The sequence below is a fragment of the Kwoniella europaea genome, chromosome 1, assembly GCF_036810445.1.
Source record: "Kwoniella europaea PYCC6329 chromosome 1, complete sequence".
NCBI lineage: Eukaryota > Fungi > Basidiomycota > Tremellomycetes > Tremellales > Cryptococcaceae > Kwoniella > Kwoniella europaea.
The window spans coordinates 10,701,919-10,722,303 of NC_089487.1; the positions used below are offsets into that span (position 1 = coordinate 10,701,919).

At 44.4% G+C, this 20,385-nt stretch overlaps 5 protein-coding genes across 5 annotated transcripts; 4 read left to right on the forward strand and 1 right to left on the reverse strand.

The window, feature by feature from the left end:
• Window positions 1–2,310: 2,310 nt before the first annotated feature.
• Window positions 2,311–4,480, forward strand: V865_004061 (uncharacterized protein; the record flags this gene model as incomplete). Its single annotated transcript, XM_066227846.1, has 4 exons — window positions 2,311–2,571; window positions 2,696–3,052; window positions 3,103–3,305; window positions 3,361–4,480. The coding sequence occupies 4 exons, from the start codon at window positions 2,311–2,313 to the stop codon at window positions 4,478–4,480; spliced, it is 1,941 nt and encodes a 646-aa protein (XP_066083943.1).
• Window positions 4,481–5,441: 961 nt separating this feature from the next.
• Window positions 5,442–6,477, forward strand: V865_004062 (uncharacterized protein; the record flags this gene model as incomplete). Its single annotated transcript, XM_066227847.1, has 4 exons — window positions 5,442–5,484; window positions 5,548–5,786; window positions 5,881–6,022; window positions 6,101–6,477. The coding sequence occupies 4 exons, from the start codon at window positions 5,442–5,444 to the stop codon at window positions 6,475–6,477; spliced, it is 801 nt and encodes a 266-aa protein (XP_066083944.1).
• A 257-nt stretch (window positions 6,478–6,734) lies between these two features.
• V865_004063 (uncharacterized protein) lies at window positions 6,735–9,196 on the reverse strand (the record flags this gene model as incomplete). The annotated part of the gene is made up of 6 exons (XM_066227848.1): window positions 6,735–7,444; window positions 7,560–7,849; window positions 7,921–7,949; window positions 8,021–8,459; window positions 8,527–9,107; window positions 9,179–9,196. 6 exons carry the CDS (start codon window positions 9,194–9,196, stop codon window positions 6,735–6,737), a joined length of 2,067 nt encoding a protein of 688 aa, XP_066083945.1.
• Window positions 9,197–11,575: 2,379 nt separating this feature from the next.
• Window positions 11,576–17,833, forward strand: V865_004064 (uncharacterized protein; the record flags this gene model as incomplete). The annotated part of the gene is made up of 9 exons (XM_066227849.1): window positions 11,576–13,546; window positions 13,602–14,889; window positions 14,944–15,152; window positions 15,207–15,334; window positions 15,384–15,443; window positions 15,497–17,293; window positions 17,352–17,545; window positions 17,621–17,725; window positions 17,799–17,833. 9 exons carry the CDS (start codon window positions 11,576–11,578, stop codon window positions 17,831–17,833), a joined length of 5,787 nt encoding a protein of 1,928 aa, XP_066083946.1.
• A 1,381-nt stretch (window positions 17,834–19,214) lies between these two features.
• Window positions 19,215–19,925, forward strand: V865_004065 (uncharacterized protein; the record flags this gene model as incomplete). Its single annotated transcript, XM_066227850.1, has 4 exons — window positions 19,215–19,269; window positions 19,358–19,663; window positions 19,721–19,829; window positions 19,898–19,925. 4 exons carry the CDS (start codon window positions 19,215–19,217, stop codon window positions 19,923–19,925), a joined length of 498 nt encoding a protein of 165 aa, XP_066083947.1.
• Window positions 19,926–20,385: the final 460 nt, after the last annotated feature.

Here is a 20,385-nt window from a genome sequence, read left to right on the forward strand (position 1 = left end):
TTCCATCTCCTTTTCATACATCAATGTTTACAACTTGTGATTGATTTTTCTTTTTGACATTTTCACCCGATTCACCACTTTCAACAACAAGCTTATAGTGTTTATTTTCGGGGCGTAACAGTAGCAATCTGAATTCACCTCCTCCGTATGTCAGATTCATAATGGCATTGTCACTCATTACTTCCTTCCTCATGTCTTGTTCATCTCGCTTCCGTCTGGCTATATTGTCAATACGCAGTTGATTTCGTTTGCTGACGCGGATAAACTTGTGCTTCACAGCCCTTCGCTTCGCAACTTCCGTCTTGCAGACAGACGTACGACGACAATAGCAACACCCATAACGGCATTCTCTTGCGTCAGCATAACTTGCATATAGACGCCACGCCGTCTCTGACGACCACATCCGCAAAAGTATCCTCATCGTTGGGGAAGATCACTGAATCGCAATCACACGATCTGCACATATACTCCGCCCGATAAATCCATTGATACGGACGGTACCTGATTATCATTCTTTTTGTACACAAACGGAAGACGGTCAACTTGGCAGGTGAAATTGTCTGTAATCCTTGCTTGGGTGAGTCTGCAAATGCTTGCTCCGTAGTCCGTAGAAACAGGTACCGATTTAGAGAGTTCTTCTGGAATTGGGATTCGGATAAGTTTATCCTCAGAGAGTCTAGAACAGATTTGATTTGACTCATATCATTCCATGCTTTTCCTAAAAGTTGACATATGATCTGATCGTCTTACCAAATTTCCATAGGTCAAAATAAATTCTCCTCCCCGAATCCTTGTTTTCCGGAAAGATCAAATCTATCGTCGGCATAAAAAGACATAAGAATAAAATTTTCTTCGCATTAGAGGATCATTGAAAATCCCGAACGTACGGATTAACACGGAAGAATAGACAGGAAAGTGGAAGAGAAAGAGAAAGAGACCGATTCCAAAGGGTGAGTAAGGTGTGGCTTCTCGAGATCGTTCTCGGTTTTTCATCGTCTTTTCTTTTTGTTTTCGGCTGAGTGATCAAGTTCTTTTTCTTCTCCTATTCTTTCCTCTCTGAAAGGTTGACGGGTGGCGATGGGGTATTCCATATCGAGATTTTTTCATCGGAATTTCCAAGGGAGTCTTTCTTCCCTCATTTTAATTATTATTCCAAGCAGGTTGTTTGATTTTTCCTTGGTTTCCCCTTGCACTATCGGTGCCCTCTACCGTAATAACTCATGACATTTATCCTTACCTCGTCTGGTTACTGTTATTCCGTTCTCGCTTGACTCGATGTGCACCAGGGTGTGTCGTAGGGGTGGAGGAAAACCCAAAATCTTATATGATGTTTAACTCCGATATCCCTGATTTCGATATATCCATTCATTGTTGTTACCGTCATCCTTCACGTAATCCAATCGCACATCTATCTCTTACTCTCCTTCCAGATTACCATTCTATCACCGCTATCACCACTTGACCTTTCCCTTCCGTCTTGATCATACACTCGCTCTTCATCGACCTACCTATTGCTGTCCTATCATTTCCGCTACTACCCCATCAGATCCCACTCCCTGCCCTTACCGTCGTGCTGTATATCCCATCCTCGCATCGTCAAGTAATCATATCACATCCTATATCGCTTTGATCACCTTTTCTTCTCCCGACGTTTGTATCCTTTCCACTTTTACTGAGACAGACCTGGTCGGGTGTAGACGGTGGGAAGAGGATCAGCATTCCTACCTTTCCCTCTCCATCGACCTCTCATTCACGTTCACATCTCATCCCCCCTCGTTGTTGTCGTTATCGTCGGAAGATATACACGCCCTTCCGAAAAGTTCGCCAACGATTTGACTTGAAATCTCGTAGTTAAATAAGCATCGGAATCCCGATCAAGGAAAGAGTGTGTAATCGTTAAATTTATCCGCCATTTCTGCCCACATCTTACACACGAACTTTGTGATCGAGCTGTCCTCCTATCTCTTTGACAATTGTTTAATCTAGCAGCCTGTGAAGATTTTCATCACGTTGCCTATCATTCTTCTGTTTTCTGTTGTATAAGTAGTATCGCAACGAGCACTGGCTGACTTTGATTGTCTTTCTCGAATTGCTCTTTCTCCTTTACCCCGTCATTTGCGATACCCCAATATTCATTCATATTGATAACGAATACCCACATCGGACTGGCTATTTACGACCCCATAATCGAACATCGGCGAATTCCTTGTTTCCCGCATCGATCGATCAATCAATCACATCACACCCCTTATCAACACGCCTTCATCCCTCTTACCATTCATGTTCACATCCACAGACCACCCACCCAACATGGCAGCCCCGTCATCACCCCCACCGCCAAATTTGGATCCCCCTTTTAGAGGGTATATCGAGACCACCTTCGATGCTCTGCTGGTATTCGAAGCTGCTCGAAGGGGTATGATACCCCGAGTGACTAGAAGATTGATCGAGAGAGAACGAGGAATGGTGCAATCAGGAGCTGTATTCGTGTTTGACGAGCATGAGAGTGGGATCAAAAGATGGACAGATGGCTTAGTATGGAGTCCTAGTAGAATATTAGGTAATTTCTTGGTGAGTAATGCGATCCTTGCTTTATCGTCATCTGACGCGACTTTTTCCATTGATCTGCATTCTTCATTTGATCATAACCTTTCTAGGAAACATGATCGCTGATATGCTTTCCACCCTCCTTTAGGTCTACCGAGAGACAGATAAGCGATCCCCCGGCACACCTACGAAAACCTCATCCACCTCACCACCTGAGACCTCTCCTAGCGCTAGCACACCCCTCGGACGACCTGGTACAGGCACGCTAGGTATGTCAGGATTTGACTCACCCACCGGTATGGGTCATATGCAACCTAGCGTCATGGATGCGCCATCTTCATCGATGCACGATATGACAGAACCTCCTCCACTTGGTCAAGGAGCTCTTGCTCGACCTCGAAGTGCTAGTGAAGGCGGAGGTGCAATGGACAGACAAAGGGAGAGGCAATTGGTAGGAAGTTTGACCAACAGCTATAAATTCAAAGAAGGTGGTCTGGTCAAGAAGGTGAGTGAATCTCGACCCCCTTGCTTAGCCTAATCTGACCTTTCGTGTAGACCATGTCCGTCTCGGTCAACGGCTTCAATCAACATATGGTGTCCTACTACTCGGTACAAGATGTACTTGCCGGTAAACTCAGAGCACCATCAACCATTCCTGAGCTCTCCTCCCTCGAAATCAGCCAAGAATACCTCAACAAGCAGAATTTCCGATTCCCACCCATGATTGAGCGTGGTCCAGATGGTATCAACAGGTATAGGTGAGTTGTTGCTCCATCATCACGCTTGCCATTCGCTCATGTATTTGTGTTGCAGAGGCGAAGCAGAAGAACCGCAATCACCCACCTCTCCCAACAGTCAATTTTCGTTTCAGTCCTTTCCGCCCTCATCCTCAAGTGGAGAATACTATGATGGAGGATATTCGCAGATGACCTCTCATGCACCTCGAGTTGGATCACCCAGGAATCGATCAGTGACTGTCCCCATGCCAGTCCCGTTACCCCCACATGCCCAATCAATGGCGGGGTCGTATGTTGGACCAAACAGCCATGGATCTACGTTTTATGAGTCGCCAACCGTAGGAGCAATGCACTACGCTCCGTCGCTCGCTCGTCAAAGCTCAAGCAGCTCGATCCATTCATCAGCCTCAGGAGCTATAAGGCCTTCAAGCTCAAGTAGGAGATATGATCCTTACGGCTCTGGACCTGGTTCCGCTACTTCACCGAGATTATCTGGAGGAATGCAATATCAACCTAACTTACCCCATCGTCGACAATCACAGCCCATTCCACCCGAAAACCTTTATTCGCAATCCAATAGCGCATCATACGATGTCAAACCGAACCCATACAATTACCATCCACCTTCAACTGCTCCATCAACTTTTTCGGCTTTTTATACACCTGACGGTGCACCTGAACCTGGTCATACGCATGGTGGTCATCCACACCATCAACATCCATCGCATATACAATCATCCGTGACTTCACCTACCACCACGACCTTTGCCCATGCGCCCGCCCACGGCTATGCTGCATGGCAGCCTGTACCTCACCAACCAGCGGGTGTACCACCCAGTTCCAGTGGTTCTGACTCTACTTCAAGATTGTTACCTACCATCAATACCCGAACGGATTTTGGTAATCCACCTTCATCAGCTGGGTCGGGATCTACATCAGGTGGGAGTAGGATGACGTCCGGTCAACAACCTTCACCATTACAATCTTCTCAAACTGCTGGAGGGTCGGATCCGTGGGTACACACCCACCCTAACGTTAATGTCAATGATAACTCCTCGACCAACTCGAATGTATGGTCGGACGCCAACCAATCTGGTGGACATAATGGCGGTGGCGGACCGAACCAACCGTATATCCAACCGTTACATCATCAGCATGATGACTGGGCGAGATCCAATGCGGGTGCGATTGTATGAGGGAGAGGTTTCTGTGTAAAATATAACATGTCGTCAAAGAAGAGGATGGTTTTGAAACGAAAGGTTGTATCTTATCTTTCTTCCATGTCAATCCGAGGATGTCATTTGAAGAAGGGAAAGGAAAAGCGGATGTTATCTGGTTACTTGGTTAACGTTGTTTGTTTGTTTGATATCAGGAAAGAAATGTTTTGGGGGGGGGGCGTTCATCTCATTGCATTCCGTTTCGATTCTTTTTTCTTATGATTGGTTATACACACACATACATCTGAAATCAATCAATTTGTGTAGCTTTATTTTTTTGGTTCTTTATTTCAATCGATTTCTATATCTGTTCATGCTTGTGAAGTCAAAAAAGAAAGAAGAAAGAGCAAGAGCGAGAGCAATAGCAAGAAGAGATGAAAGAGAAAGAGGACTGATTCATATTTGTACATGTATAAAAATCAACGAAGATGAGATGAATGTAATCAATTTGTCAAATGACCAATGACAATCGACAAATGCCAGGAACGAAGAGAGCATCGATCAATTCAATCAATCAGATGCACGTACACACACACACATGCATGCACATGATCCGGCCGGTATCTTTGGTCTTGGTGTGTCTGTGTGGTCTGTGCATGTTGATGGGATCATGGTCTGGTCTGGAAATGCAAAGGGAAGGAGGACCGTGCACAGCTTTGATTCTTTGATCTTTCTTTGATGGGTTGTTGTTTGGTTCCTTTGGATGAAGAGAGAGGTCCAAGCGCATTTTACCGGATTGGAGCGTGGAAAGTTAACCAGTTGACCCATCTTTATTTTTCATTTTCTTTTGATTCATTCAGTCACAATCACCTCTCCTTCCTTCTTTGTCTACCAACAACAGTCATCTACCTACATCTACGTTTGACCAGCCCATCATACACTTTCATGAGTATATAGAAAGACATACATCGGGTAACATCCACTCGGTACAACGACCAATATGTCGAGATACTTCCTCCTTCTCTCTCTAGTAATCTCATCAGGTAAGTTTTTTCCTCTCTTCTCCTTTTGCATTCCGTTGAGCTTGAGCTAACTTGATATATCAGTCTTTTCCCAAGAATCATCTTCTTCCGACTCACTACTCACCATTCAAACTTCACCTCCTACTCCAATATCATCCTCTTCCGCACCGCAATCAAGCGGCAGTAATGGTATTAGCGGTAGTAGTACAGGTATAGCGGAAACCACCTCCGCTGCTTCTCCCAGTTCCAGTTCCAGTTCTTCCACAAGTAGCTTCCCAGGGAACTGTTCGGGAGAATGTCAAGATATATCAAGTGCTTTAGCTGTGAGTTAGTACAACAGTACAGTGCAGTATCAGGACATACATGATGTTCTTGTATTTCGATCCAAGCTGATTTGTTTTCTTTTTTCTTACATAGTCTTGCGGTGCAGGAGATTCCTTAAATACGACTTGTCTATGTACACCTCTGGTAGAAGCCAATTACGTTACCTGTCTTCAATGTGGATTGAGTCTGAATCCTAGTGAGGAAGAAAGAGTCGTCTATCAAGGTATATTGGATTGTAAGTTGTGGTCTTACTTCCATTTCAACCTTGGTCATTTTGTATTTAAGCTGAGATATTCACCTTTTAACCTCCTAGCATACATAAATCAATGTGCTTCAGCACCTTCATCCCCCATATCATTACCCAACGTAACTATTACCTTACCATCTTCAGCATCTTCATCCACCTCATCCGGTTCGACTTCGGGTACGGGTTCAATCTCAGGTTCAGGATCAATCTCCACTTCCATCTCGAGTTCTACCTCTGTATCTGATACGTTGACATATCCCTCTTCGTCCATATCTAGAGGTCCTATCACTTCGACCATCACTGCTTCTGCTTCGAGCACACCCAGCTCGTCCAGTACGACTGGTTCTGGAAACTCCGGCTCATCAAGAAAGGTAGATAATGGATTCATGTCGATTGGTCTGGCTGGGGTTGTCGGTGTAGTCATTGCTGCTGCTGCTATCTGAATGAGCACTGAGCGAGAATCACAGAATTTGGAATATCCATGTTGCTTAGGAAGTTATTTACTTCATAATCTCAATTTTTCTTGAACCCCATAATGAAACTGAATAATCAATGCATTTATTATAATCAGTGGTCAATAATCATCGAGGTCATCATTCATTGTATATATACATATGAATATGTACATAGTCGTAATCATAGCAGAGTCCGAATCGTCATCATCCTCTTTCTCCAATTGTTCATGTTCGATTCAACTCATTCATTCTACTGGTCCAACACCTATATCAAACGAGAATGGATCAACCAATAAATTCGACCAATCCCAATTTGACCAATCTATCGTTATATTCGCCTGCGTATGTGTCATGTCCAATGTGTTATGGTTGTTATCAACTAAAACATGTTGATTATGATTATGATTATGATCATTTGTTGAAACAATACTATTGTTATGACTATTTGTCGCATTTGTCGTATTTATATTCTCCGTCGTCGTGTTGTTGTCATTCAAGAACGAACCCAAATCACCTAATTGACCTAATTGCTGATTCGTATAATCCACCAACAAAGCCGGACTAGCTCCTAGAGAAACTAATATATCTTGTGATCTGGCCAATAAATCAATTTGAGCTTTATATTGAACTTGTTCATTTTGATTTAAATTCCTTCTTGAGTAGATATAGAATAATGCTCTTCTTAGACATATATACGCTAGGCATGTACTTTGAATCACATATGATGGTAATCCCCCAATCGCAATAGGGAGCCCGTTGGAAATACCGTTGGGTTGTGAGAGTAAAATGTCGATTAGAGCTGAACTGGTAGGTAGATAGTTTGTACCGATCGTAGATAACCCACGTAATTTAAGATCTGGTGAGAAGGGCGATGGAAGATTCTGATTGAGGATCGATAATCTCATGATTAAAGAGAATTCAATGAGTTGAGAATCGTATTTTAAACAATGATAACCTGTAATCCGAAACAAAAGATCAGTAAATCGTCATATTATGTGTGATTACAATAAAAGAACAGGATATCAATCATGGCTTTCGGTGATATGGCGTAGAACACCTTCGGGACTTACCGATGAGACCTTTTCTACAATCCAAACCATCTCTAAAATCCTGTATACCTTTCCTGAAATATGCCACCTGATCTGTACATCTGGTCAGACTGTCCGGCTCGATCTCCACCTCGCATTCCACTTCGAACAGCGTCTGTAGGTATCCTCTCGCACGGTCGACCAGATCAGATTCCTTCTGAAGGTGAGAGACGGTCATTCGGATCGATTCGGATGCAGAGGGATGGTCGGATGGGATGAGCGGTGCGGGCGATTCGATGGGGTGACCGATAGGTGTTGAAATGATGTGCAAGCTGTGTTGGATATCTGACGTCAATAGCAGTATCAAAGAAAAGGAATGGGCAAAGAGGTTATGATATCTTACATATTGTATCGGTTTATTATTGCTGTCCACTGAAGAAATAGAACCGTATTGAAGATTAGTCGATGATCCAATTGAATGAGATGATAGTAGATGGACTCACCAATAAGACCAAATCTAATTGATTGGTTGACCAATTTTCAAACAAATTATTCCTGTTATTCTCTCTAAGGATCAATCTCATTTTCTGATCCCAGCCCGAGCTCTTACCGAGATTATAAGCTAGTGAGATCATCCTCAACGAGCTGAGATGTTGTCTTGATGATAGGCTTTTCTTCAGGGGTGCAAAAGAAAGTATGAACAAAGCGAATATTGTCTCGGCGCTGGTCGATCCTGATAATATCGCCATGAGTGATTTCTCAATTAGATCAACTAATATTGGTGTATCGATAGGTATGATCGAATTCGGATTGGTATCGGTATCGGTATCCGTAGATATGTAATATAAGATTACTAGGTTGATAAAGCTCTGAGAAGGTACGGACGTGGAGGTAAGTAGGAAGGTGTGGAATGGGTATATAGATGAGAATTGATGTTTGAATCTGTAAACATAGAAAATATCTTATAAGCATGATACATCAAAGTAATAGTAAGAGAACCATAACTCACAATTGAAATCCCATTTCCAACTGAGTCTTATTGATCAACCCTGATGTCACCACGTCAGGTAGAGAGTTTGGATCCGTTGCATTGAGTAGATTCTCATCGAATACTGGGATAAGTCCATGCCATGATTGAGGTAAGAGCGGATGTGAAGTTTTCGTAAGATATTTGGATGGTAGTGGTAAATGATCATCTAAGTGATAATCGTCATGTCCATGCCCGTTCAATATCGATTTCGATGTCTGAGCATCATGAACCTGCCGGGAATGTTCAGAGATAAATCTTTGTTCCAACTGATTAAATCTCGCTTCTAATTGTTTATATCTCTCTTCTTGTCCTTCTATCTTCTCTAACAAATCACCTTGCCCGTTCTCAATACCATTGGTATCTTTGTCGGCGTTACCGTCATGTGATCCCGAGCTATGTGCGGAGCTGTTCAGTCCGGCGAGAGAACATGATTTACCCTTCCTTCTGCAAATGAAACATCCATCTATCCTTACATCCTCACAACGCGTCTTTGCACTAACGCAATATTGACAAGCTCGATAGACCCTCGTCCGTTTAGGTGCTCGGTTGGTCGATGGAGGCTGATATTCGAGACCAGTATAACAGTCAGCATAAGCAGGAGAAGAGATATGGAAAATATCCTGATACTTACTGTAATATCTCGAGGCATACTATGCTCAATACCTGACTGACTTGTGTTCATGTATGTGTACGAGGGATTTCTGATTTTATGGTTTATGTTGTATGAAGGGGATTGATTGATCCGATGCCGGAGAGTCAGTCATCCTTCTATGTGGCATTTCTTCACATCTCACAGCACAGCTTTGTAACAGTTCTATGTACAGCACGCCAAGCACGAGTTTTTCTACCTATTCATTCTGAAATCCATGGAGAGTATCATCAGTTCATCATAGGAGTTGACTAGATGAACAACAGCAGTGAGATGTATACCGCAGAAGATGAGAGTTCGCTTCAGAGCTTGATATACTGACTTTTGAGTAGACATCATCTCGTGTGTCAGTCACCTTGAAACGGTCTCATGAAAGACAAGACCGTGAATCCCGTTCCCCATTCCCCAGGCCCCTCCTATTCCAGTAAAGCTAGATTGGCGTATGGGTCAATCCGTCCATCATACTCAAACGTAGGAAAGTTGATGTGATGATAGTGGTGTGTATGTGTATGCGTCACTATGTTTTGCCGGGCTGCCGAAAAGATGTTACCCTTAGATCCAATATCGTCACCACCTAACTCACCCGAAACAACGATTGGCTGCCTTTTTTCGCATCCTTTGTACTGTGGCTCAAGGGATGGGCTTGACTCTCTGACTGACAAACAACGAGAGATCCACCCTCTTGTTCAGTATGGAATGCAAATACAGTAGCTCACAGCTTCAGTCCTATATCCTCTTGTTTGATGCTGCTCCGCGTGCGAGGATGATAGTATGGTATCGGAGAAGGGCGACCGAACACCTAAGCTACGGCGTCTTTTCCAGGCTTTTTCAATGTGACCCTTAAAGGGGTTGATGCTAATGCATTCGGGTAGCTAGCTACCTGTAACTGCTGTACCGCTGCCGTATTGTAGTGTAGCTTACTTGTGTTTCGTCATTTTACTGGAATTGCGCTGCACTATTTCAGTAAGGACTAGTCGGTCACCTCTCGCTAAGACAAGGATTGATCCCATTGGGGCCCGGAGAAGTACCTCCAACCTCCTCCGATGACTTGACTAGCTATGGTCGACTGCGAGCAACTGAACCTATCAACTTGCTACCACTTGTCTTGGTCAGACCATATGAGAATAAGAGCACATCTGGCGAGGATACATGTATGATCCGGGAGGATACCGATGCAAGCAAGATGGATTAACGATATATGTGTCGGGCGAGAGACAAGCTCATTCTATATTACGGTATTTTCGTGCAGTACTGTACTGGTAGACGTATTTTTGTCAAACAGGGCAACATCCAAGACTTTTCATACCCAAGTCCAGGGAAGTAGGTGTAACCCCCTCGGTTTTTTTTTTCAAGGGTATCTCCAGAGCAAGTAGTCACTCACCAAATCCTATAATCCTGTTAGCCTGCATCGTGAAAACCCGTTACTCACTCACTTCAGCCAGAAATCGTAAGTCTGCATAGATCACACAGCTTGACTGGGACATCTCATCTGATTTTTGCCGCATTATACTCGTATCATTGTATTATCGTATCTCATTTTATTCGATTCGTTCTTGAACCTAATAGTTAGCCTGCATCGTGAGACCACTCACTTCAGCCAGAAATCGTAAGTCTGCATAGATCACACAGCTTGACTGGGACATCTCATCTGATTTTTGCCGCATTATACTCGTATCATTGTATTATCGTATCTCATTTTATTCGATTCGTTCTTGAACCTAATAGATTAGACCATTTTGGATATTCTTCATTTGGCCAAGAAGACTCCGGACGGTCTAGGGTGATTGACAGGGAGATTAAGATTAACGATTGAAAGGCAGAATCAAGTGCAGCAATCAATCATACAACTATACAACTATACAACTATACAACTATACAACTATACAACTATACAACTATACAACTATACAACTATACAGCTGTACAACTAATCCATCTCTCCATCCATCATCCAACATTCCGCATCGTTCGAATCTGCCATAATCACTGTGCATATCATCGGATCACTTGCTAGACACAGATACATACGACGTATTAGTGCAGCAGATAAAAGGAATTAAATAGTTATAGTCATGGTCGGCTGGGAATAGCTCGATCTCATCAACCTCCACACGATCGCAGTCTTTGAGTTTGATCTCAACAGATAGAACACCCCAAGTACAAACACTTTCATCGTCATCAAGCATATCCATCCATCTTCATAGGGAAGGACCGTTCGCTCAGGGAAATAACCATCAAGCATTGATCAGCGTTGGTCGTTGAGTCTGCGGTCTAGGAGCTCACAGTGAGTTGTAATCTCCGTCAAACACCTTCTGCGATTGCATCTCAACCCTCATCCTGATGACTCAGGCAACTCTTGCTGACGCTATACTAGCAGTCATGTCGTCCCCGCCTCCTAATCACAGCCAAGATGATCAATCGATACCCTCGATAAAACCAGTCACCCGTCCCACTCCCAACACCACACCACAAAACTCATCTGATTCCGTACCATCCTCAAACTCGAGCAGATCGCAACGTCCTCAGTCTGTGACCATGCCTGCCAGGCCAGTATACGCCACTGGTCAATTCTCGACCGATAGACAATCTCAGAAACCTGGTTCGCCCTCTCAGCGCGTTGCCAGCTCTTCAGGGCCAGGTCAAAATAGAAAAGCTACCACACCGACGCATGAGGGACATGCTTCCAGATATAGTCCATCCATTTCACCCTCAGTGGGTAGTGCCGGCCCTTTGAGTCCTTCATCCACTTATGGTAATAACAGCTTCGTCTTTCCAATGAGATCGGTATTTCAAGGATTGAACTCTTCGGATCAACCAACTGGAGAATCGTCTGGTGGCGCATCCCTCAATAGAGTCCAGTCTCGATCCAGCGATGCTAGGGGTCCTGCGCCAAGACATGGTGGACAGGATAATCGACGATTCTCCACAAGTTCATTAACGGCCGATAACGACGCTGGGATACAGACGATTGCTCAGATGTTACAGGAGCAGGACGAGAACGATAATCAAAAACCTAAAGATAAAGGAAAAGGTTCGGCGACATTCAATGTCAAATCCACTAACACAACACCTGGAAAGGGTGTGATCACCCCTCCAACTCCCATTACGACCACGAACTTCCCGCCCTCAGATCTTTCAGTACCGTATAAAGACGATTCTGCTCCGAGTAGTCGACGGGCAAGTGCTGAAGATGAATCTTCAAAAGTTCTATCGACTGACAGACCCAGTCTGGCAACGGGTGGTAGTTCAGGAACAGTCAAACATATAAGTGACACTGGGACTGATACACCTGTTAACCCATCGGCGGAAGCTTCAGGAAGTGGATTACCTCAAAAAGATAGAACTCCCGTTGGTCAGCCGCAAGCTACCCCCGTATCGGTCAATTACAGAGATTTTCCAGCGGAACGAGGCAATGCAGGTGAAACTACCAAATTCTCTTCGGCAGGTCATGGAGATTCATCTTCTCAATCTAAACAAGGCAATCAAACAGAACTTCAACAACCCAAACCTCGACATGTCATCGCTAATGCTTTAGACGATTTGGTGGAGAAGAAAAGGACGTCTACGCGCTGTGGATCGAGAACTAGTTTGGAGGTTGATGATTCAGGTATACGATCGCTCATCAACGATTTTAGTGGAATAGTGAGATTAGGTGAAGCTGGATCTTTCACTTCGACAGGTGGTACAGGTACAGGAGGTGAAGGTGACGGTACAAGAGGAGGTTCTGGTACTGGTACGAAAAGCAGCCATGGACACCAAGCTGGTGATTCTGGATCGCATGGGAAAGGCGGACCTAGTGGCCCCACCACTGCAGCCAGATTAGCACAACAGCAGCGTCAACAAGGTCACGCCACCACCACTCGAGAGTCGGTCAGAGACTTTATAAACCAACAGGCTCGTACAGTCAACATGGCCGACCCCAATGCTCCTACCCCCTCGCCCGTACCCGAAGAACAAGAGGAAGTATCGGACGTGTCTAAGCTTGCTTCAGGTGATGGACTAGGTATCAATACAGGTCCGACACCTGCCGAAGCTGTTCAATGGACTGTAGACTCGGAAGAAAACAGTGCACCAGCATCTAGCGAACGAGCTTTGGCTTCTGGAGAAGATGAGAAGGACGGATTAACCGCATCGACCAGCGAAGATGGTTCTGAACCGATAGTCACATTCCGCTTCGAACATGTCTCGGATAACGATGGACATCATGTGGTTGTAGGACGAGAAGGGAAATTGAGGAGATGTGAAGACGAACCTATCACCACACCTGGTGCGGTTCAGGGCTTCGGTGTATTGATGGTGCTGGAAGAGGACTATGATACTGGCGTTCTGACTGTTCGACAGGTGTCTGAGGTAAGTATTTCGTCTGGAGATTCACGTCGACCCAGGCTGATTGTGAAATATGTAGAATGCGACAGAGCTCCTTGGTCTTTCTCCAAAGTACCTGTTCAAACTGGATTGTTTCACTCGAATACTCACCATTGACCAGGAAGATGTGCTGAGAGACAATCTCGAATATCTACCTATTGCTGAAGGAGGAAAAGGCAGTGTGGAAGAGGAGGGACCCTCGGTATTCTTGCTGTCAGGTTATGGAGAACCTGGCAGTGACGATATCGAAGAAGACGAAGAATCGGTGACTTCAGCTGGCAGCTTCAATGGCCGAAGGAGGGAATGGACATGTTGGGTAGCTGCTCATCGACCCAAGAGTAAAGCAGTAAACAAGGTGGATGAGAAGGGCGTTGAGATACCGGCACCTGATTTGATTGTCTTAGAATTCGAGCTGGAGCGAGATGATTACAATCCTCTTATACAACCTTTCGAGCCACCCAATCTATCTTCGACCAATGGATCAGATACACCTGAATCAGGAAGTTTCACTGGTGCGAGTGCCGGTGATCAATCGAGCAACGGAACAGGATCAGGAGGAGCTTCTGCTGGCTCATCACATACTATCGGATCGACCACCAGAGTTGGCGGTCATAGAGGATCAGACGGATCGACAGTCATGACCGCCGGGAATTCGTCGACACCTAACACTTCTCAAATGGCGAGTGGAAGTCGTCCTTCTTCGATGTTACCTCCCGGTGCCAAACCTATGGGGTTGGATGGACTCGAATTCGAAGTGCCCATCGAGAAGATCATTGAGAGTACCACGAATCACGCCAAGCCATTACGTGCTCTAGAACGTATGCGACGAACGGGACAACATGGAGGATCGTCCACAGATTCTGGATCGGGAAGTAGAGGGGTCAGAGGTGCTCGTCGCCCTCGAAGGGGTCCACCGGCCGGTACAACAGGTACAATGGACGTTTTCGCTGTCTTGGGTCAAATAAACGACCAACTTGGTTCTGCACCCGATATGGAGACTTTCCTCAAGATCACTGTGGGAGTTATCCAGGATTTATGTCGATTTCACCGAGTGTTGATTTATCAATTTGACGAGTCGATGAATGGTCAGGTAGTATCGGAATTAGTGGAATGGGGTAAGACTACAGATCTATACAAGGGATTGATGTTCCCCGCTGCGGATATTCCGGCTCAGGCGAGAGAGTTGTACAAGATCAATAAAGTCAGACTATTATATGATCGAAGTCAGACCACAGCGAGAATGGTCTTGAGAAGTAAAGAAGACTTGGATACTCCCTTGGATATGACACACTGCTACCTTAGAGCCATGAGTCCAATCCATATCAAATGTAAGTTTATGATGACTTGTGACTAGAATTGGGCTAATGTATCTCTCAACTTAGATCTCTCCAATATGCACGTACGATCATCGATGTCAGTGTCGATTATGGCGTTCGGCCAATTATGGGGTCTGATTGCTTGTCATTCTTACGGTCATCATGGAATGAGAGTGTCTTTCCCTGTCAGACAGATGATGCGAATCTTGTCTGATTCCATATCGAGGAACATCGAAAGGTTAAGTTATGCTCAGCGACTGCATACGAGAAAGCTCGTAAGTCGCAAATAACCGGTCTCATTCCTCAAATTATACTAATGCCGCTGTTAGATCTCCACCATTCCTACCCAATCTCACCCTACTGGTTATATCGTTTCCAACGCGGATGATCTGCTACAAATCTTCGATGCTGAGTCTGGGCTGTTGGTCATTGGTGACGGTTGTAAACTTCTTGGACAGTAAGTGTATACGCGATGTAGTGATGGACGCATAGCTGATGTCTCGCAGAAACGAGCAAGGTCAAGCTATGTTGGCTATTGCGGAGTATCTTCGAGTCATGCGATTTGAGTGAGTCGTTATCCCAAATATAAATCGTTATCACCGCTAACATCTTTGATTAGCACTTGCAAAGCATCAAACCACATACAGCGAGATTTCCCCGATTTGGTTCTACCTCGAGCTCAAGATACCATCGCAGGATTGCTTTATGTACCGTTAACCGCCAAAGCAGGTCAAGATTTCATCGTGTTCCTACGAAAGGGTCAAGCCCGTGAGGTGCAATGGGCTGGTAAACCGTACAAGGATGACAGGGCGGGTGATTCAGCAAGTTTAGAACCCAGGAAATCATTCAAAACTTGGTCTGAAATTGTCACAGGCAGGAGTCGAGCATGGACCGATGATCAACTTGAATCAGCTGGTGTCTTGGCGCTTATCTACGGTAAATTCATCCAAGTCTGGCGAGAGAAACAATCAGCCATGGCATCTAATCAACTCACCGCCATCTTGTTGTCCAACACCAGTCATGCTGTCAGAACCCCTCTCAGTCAAATTATCAATACTTTGGAATTGGCTTTATCCGGTAATATCGACTCCGATGTTAGGAGCATGCTGGAAAACAGTCATCAAGCCTCGAGGGCATTGTTGTTCCATGTCCATGATCTCTTGGATCTTACCCGAATAGAAACCGGAAACGAACAATCCTTCAACGATCCATTCGATATCCGACAGTCAATCTCCGATGCTGTACGTTTATATCAGACCGAATCTTCAAGACGAGGTCTGGACTTCCGAGTTATCATGGCCGAGAACTTGCCTCAATACGTTATTGGTGATTCCAGGAAAATCAAGACCGTCATATCCAATTTGGTCGCAAACTCAGTCAAATTTACCGAAAAAGGTTTCATCGAAGTGTATTGTGGTTTACAACAAAATACGTCTTCCGATGGAGGTCGATCTCAAGAACTCGTCAAGAACGGTCAAGTACCCATTGAGATCGTTATCAGTGATTCAGGATGTGGTATAGCGACTGACAAACTTGAGGCTATGTTTGTCACTTTGGAAGGTGCGGACGAATTGAGAGGATCTTCCAATGGATTAGGTTTAGGTCTCGCAGTAGTAGCGCGAATAGTCGAACAGTTAGATGGACAATTACGTGCAGAATCGGAAGTAGGCGTGGGAAGTCGGTTCTTCTTCACTCTACCTATGCTTGTGCATCATGGGCGACCGTCATCGTCGAAGGATTCTAAGTCTTCTAGCAAGATGGCTATCAAGAGCCGAGCGGGAAGTTCAGGTTCAGGATCTGTCGCGTCCCTTCGATCAGGATTATCAGAAGTTGATTCGTTCGTCAATGATTTCGGTAACAGTCATATGTTGCACGCGCCCGTGGCAGCCGATGATCAACGTATCAAAGATGCCGAGTACAGAATGAGTCGACCTGGTACTTTCCCTGTTACGGATTCTTCCTGGCCTGTAAAGCCCAGTCGAGTCGATGCGGATGCGGATCAATCCGTCCACAGCGAATCGCCTCCAGTTGGTCGATCACCCGAATTCTCACATACGCCCAAATTGGAATCTAGGAGAATATCTTATCGATCTTCACCTAAGGCTTCTATCGACCACCCCAAGTTCACTAGTCAAAATGATGTTAGACGAGAATCAGCTTCTTCCACAACTTCAAACCTTACCGCGCCAACGGGGAAGAGCCCAGATCCGTCCAAATCGACGCGGGCCAAGAAGACTCCAGATGGTAAAACCAAACTACGAGTGATGGTTGTCGAAGATGACATGATCAATTCGCAAATCCTACAGAAAAGATTGAAAATGGACAAACATGTGGTCAAAGCTGTCACGAATGGTCAAGAGGCCGTCACTGCCTTACAGGATGACTGGGATTATGATGCTGTCTTGATGGACATCCAGTGAGTATGATGACTATACAAACGGAGGGACTTCACTGATTACTGTGATCCTTCGTAGAATGCCAATTATGGATGGTAGACAAGCTGCTCGGGAGATACGCAAACTCGAGGCTAAACTTGCACCTCAGACCGACATTGATCCATTACGTGTGGATGGGAGGATACCCATCTTTGCTGTTTCGGCTAGTTTGTATGAGAGCGATAGAGGGAATTTGGCTGAACATTTCGATGGATGGTTATTGAAACCACTTGGTGAGCTGATCCGCGCTAGCCTGATGGACATCATGTCAACTGGCATGGAATGCATGCTGATGGTCTGTATAATAGATTTCGCTAGAGTAAGAGTACTGCTGGCTGCGCTGGAGGATCCTGTCAAGCGGTCCGCGGAAGTTTACGTACAAGGTCAATGGGAAAAAGGAGGGTATCTCAGGGGTGAGCTTATCTGTTTCTGACAACACTCATGTTAGAATAACAATGGCTGACTTGACCACGTTATGTACTTCAGATGCGCCGTCACCATCATCTTCACCGGGTGTCTGATAGTCACACTTGCAACTGTTGACTTTTTTTTCCTCTCTGATATTCTGGTTACTGCTCTTATAATGGATCGATCATTCTCTGGGTTGTATACAAATTTAAGGAAAGAGCTCACCATTGTAGAGAATACACGCACACACACGTACATGTTTAGCAATCAGTCTTCCTGATGTATTTTTAGATTATCCTTTTTACAAATATGCTCATACTCAAGTATTATATAAATCAATAGACATGTCCTTTTCATGTTTGGATTTTTGATCTTTTCATCTATACAAATATAATTGATTAATGAAATCATCTGTTCATCGAATATTGCAAGCTTAGTACAGAAAATGTGGTATTCCATTACCAGATATTTATCGGAGAATGAAATGATACATGACCGAAATGAAAAACCTTGCTGAGGCTGAAACGTGAAACTAGCGCGAATCTTGATAAGACTCCCGAAAATCCATCGTCCATTTCCACTCCTGTTAACCTGCGGTACTGGTTAGCTTGGATTGTTGAGAACATTGATTTTCGAGGAATTTGAGTGATGAGGATGTGGATGCTGTTAGGGTAAAACGCGAGAATAAGGATATGTAACGGATGTCTTTCAAATAAAGTTCTGTAGTGGCGTTCTTGTCGTATTCACAGCCATTTCCCCTGGGCTTTCTGGTGCAGTTCCATTTTCTTTGTTCCTCTCTCTGCACGGCCGTCGCTGCCCGTGAAGTGTGAGTACAGTATCTTTCAGGGTTGAAGAAGAGAAATAAGCAGTATGGTCACGTCATTGGTTGTCTTATCAGAAGAGATAAATCACCTGGCTTCAAGGGTAGAGTGCGGTTCGTCGCGAAGGAAAGAACAAACGAAAGGCACGATTCGATTGATAGTCTTTAGACGAAAAGCGTTAGTACGTAAATCTTGATGTTCCAAAGTAAACTTGGGGAATCCCAATCTACGCGTCTTCATGCCTTCGAAGTTAAGAAAAAAATCAAGTGAAACAGACACTGGAACTGAAGCTGCGATCTATCTTTGGTTGTGATTGTGTTGCTTCTTCTATCAGTCAATCATTCCTTTACCTAACTTGTTCCTATTTCTCACCAAAGCTATCCTTACTCGATTCAATCTTTCTCATCAAAGTTGCGCTAGCTCGCTTGTTCTTAGTCTCCTCGCGATTTAGTGGACTACTCTATTGTTCCATTTTTCATTTCATTTAGCAGTGCTAAATAATCACAACACACTATTGAACTCGTACATTCTATCGTTGATCGATTTATTCACATTATATAACATACAACTCATCTCAACAACAAAACAATCTTTTCGCTGGTCGTACCTCAAATCTATCACTTACCACTCATAACTTTCGACAACTCCCACTACCACACCACAACAAACCAAAATGCGAACATCCACTTTCTTATTAGCCTTAGGTCTCTTCGGATCTGCTTTCTCAGGTAGGTGTCCTCTTATCTCCATCATCCCTTGCTTCTTCACCTTGAAGTGTACGACCAACGCTGATGATAAGTATTCCGATCTGTTTAGCCCCGATTGCCGAACCCAATGTCGCTCCTGTGTTATTCGCCAAGGATCCACTGGCCATTCACAAGCGATCTGAAGTTGTACCCGAGAAGATCGAAGATATAATTATGACACCGGAATTCCAAGCTGAAGTCGAATCTTCCACTACGGCACAAGAAGACTCTTCATCATCATCGTCCTCCTCATCCTCATCTTCGTCATCGCCACCATCGGACGATTCATGTACTGAGATCTGCGGAATACAGAGAGTCGAAGGTGCGAAGTCGGAAAGAGAGGCTTTATGCTCCTCCGAAGGTTTACTGGCTACTCGTGAGTTCGCACATACCTGATTGCTGTGTACAGCGGCTGATTTGGTGGTGGTCATAGTCCAATGCGCTCAATGTATTGATCAGACTTGGCCTGATACTTCGTATGAAGATTCGGCTATGGCAGAGTACGAGAGGATAGTGTCGGCTTGTGATGCTTCCCCACAACAGTGAGTCGTCGAAGTCCCCTTTGTCTTTGATTTTTTGCTACGTCGTGCTGACTCGATGGCATTTATAGACCTTTCAGAGTACGAAAGTACGAATAAACATTCCATTCAATACCAATAGAAAACCAACACTCGCTTCGCTTTCGCTCAACTTAACCTTCAAGGGTTTCTCATGTGGATAATCTGATTACGACCTTAGTCTCATGTATATTTATATATAAACTGATCTTATAGAATAGACTACCATAGAATGCAGGATCATTCTTTTGTGTATACAGTAGCATGCGGGGCGCAAGTGGGAAGAATTCAACAGACACGTAATCAGATATAGATCAAGGAGACGGATTAGCTGAACTTGTTCATGGTGGCCCTTGATTCTCCATAAAGTTTTGCTCACATCTATAGATTCTGTATATACATGCACATACATATACGGGAGATATAAACATAACTTCACTCTTCTATTGGAGTGACAGTAAAGGCAAGGAGCATTTCTACATCAATGGAATTTGGGTTATAGCGTATAAGGGTATATCGTGATTCTATTTACTCTCAATCG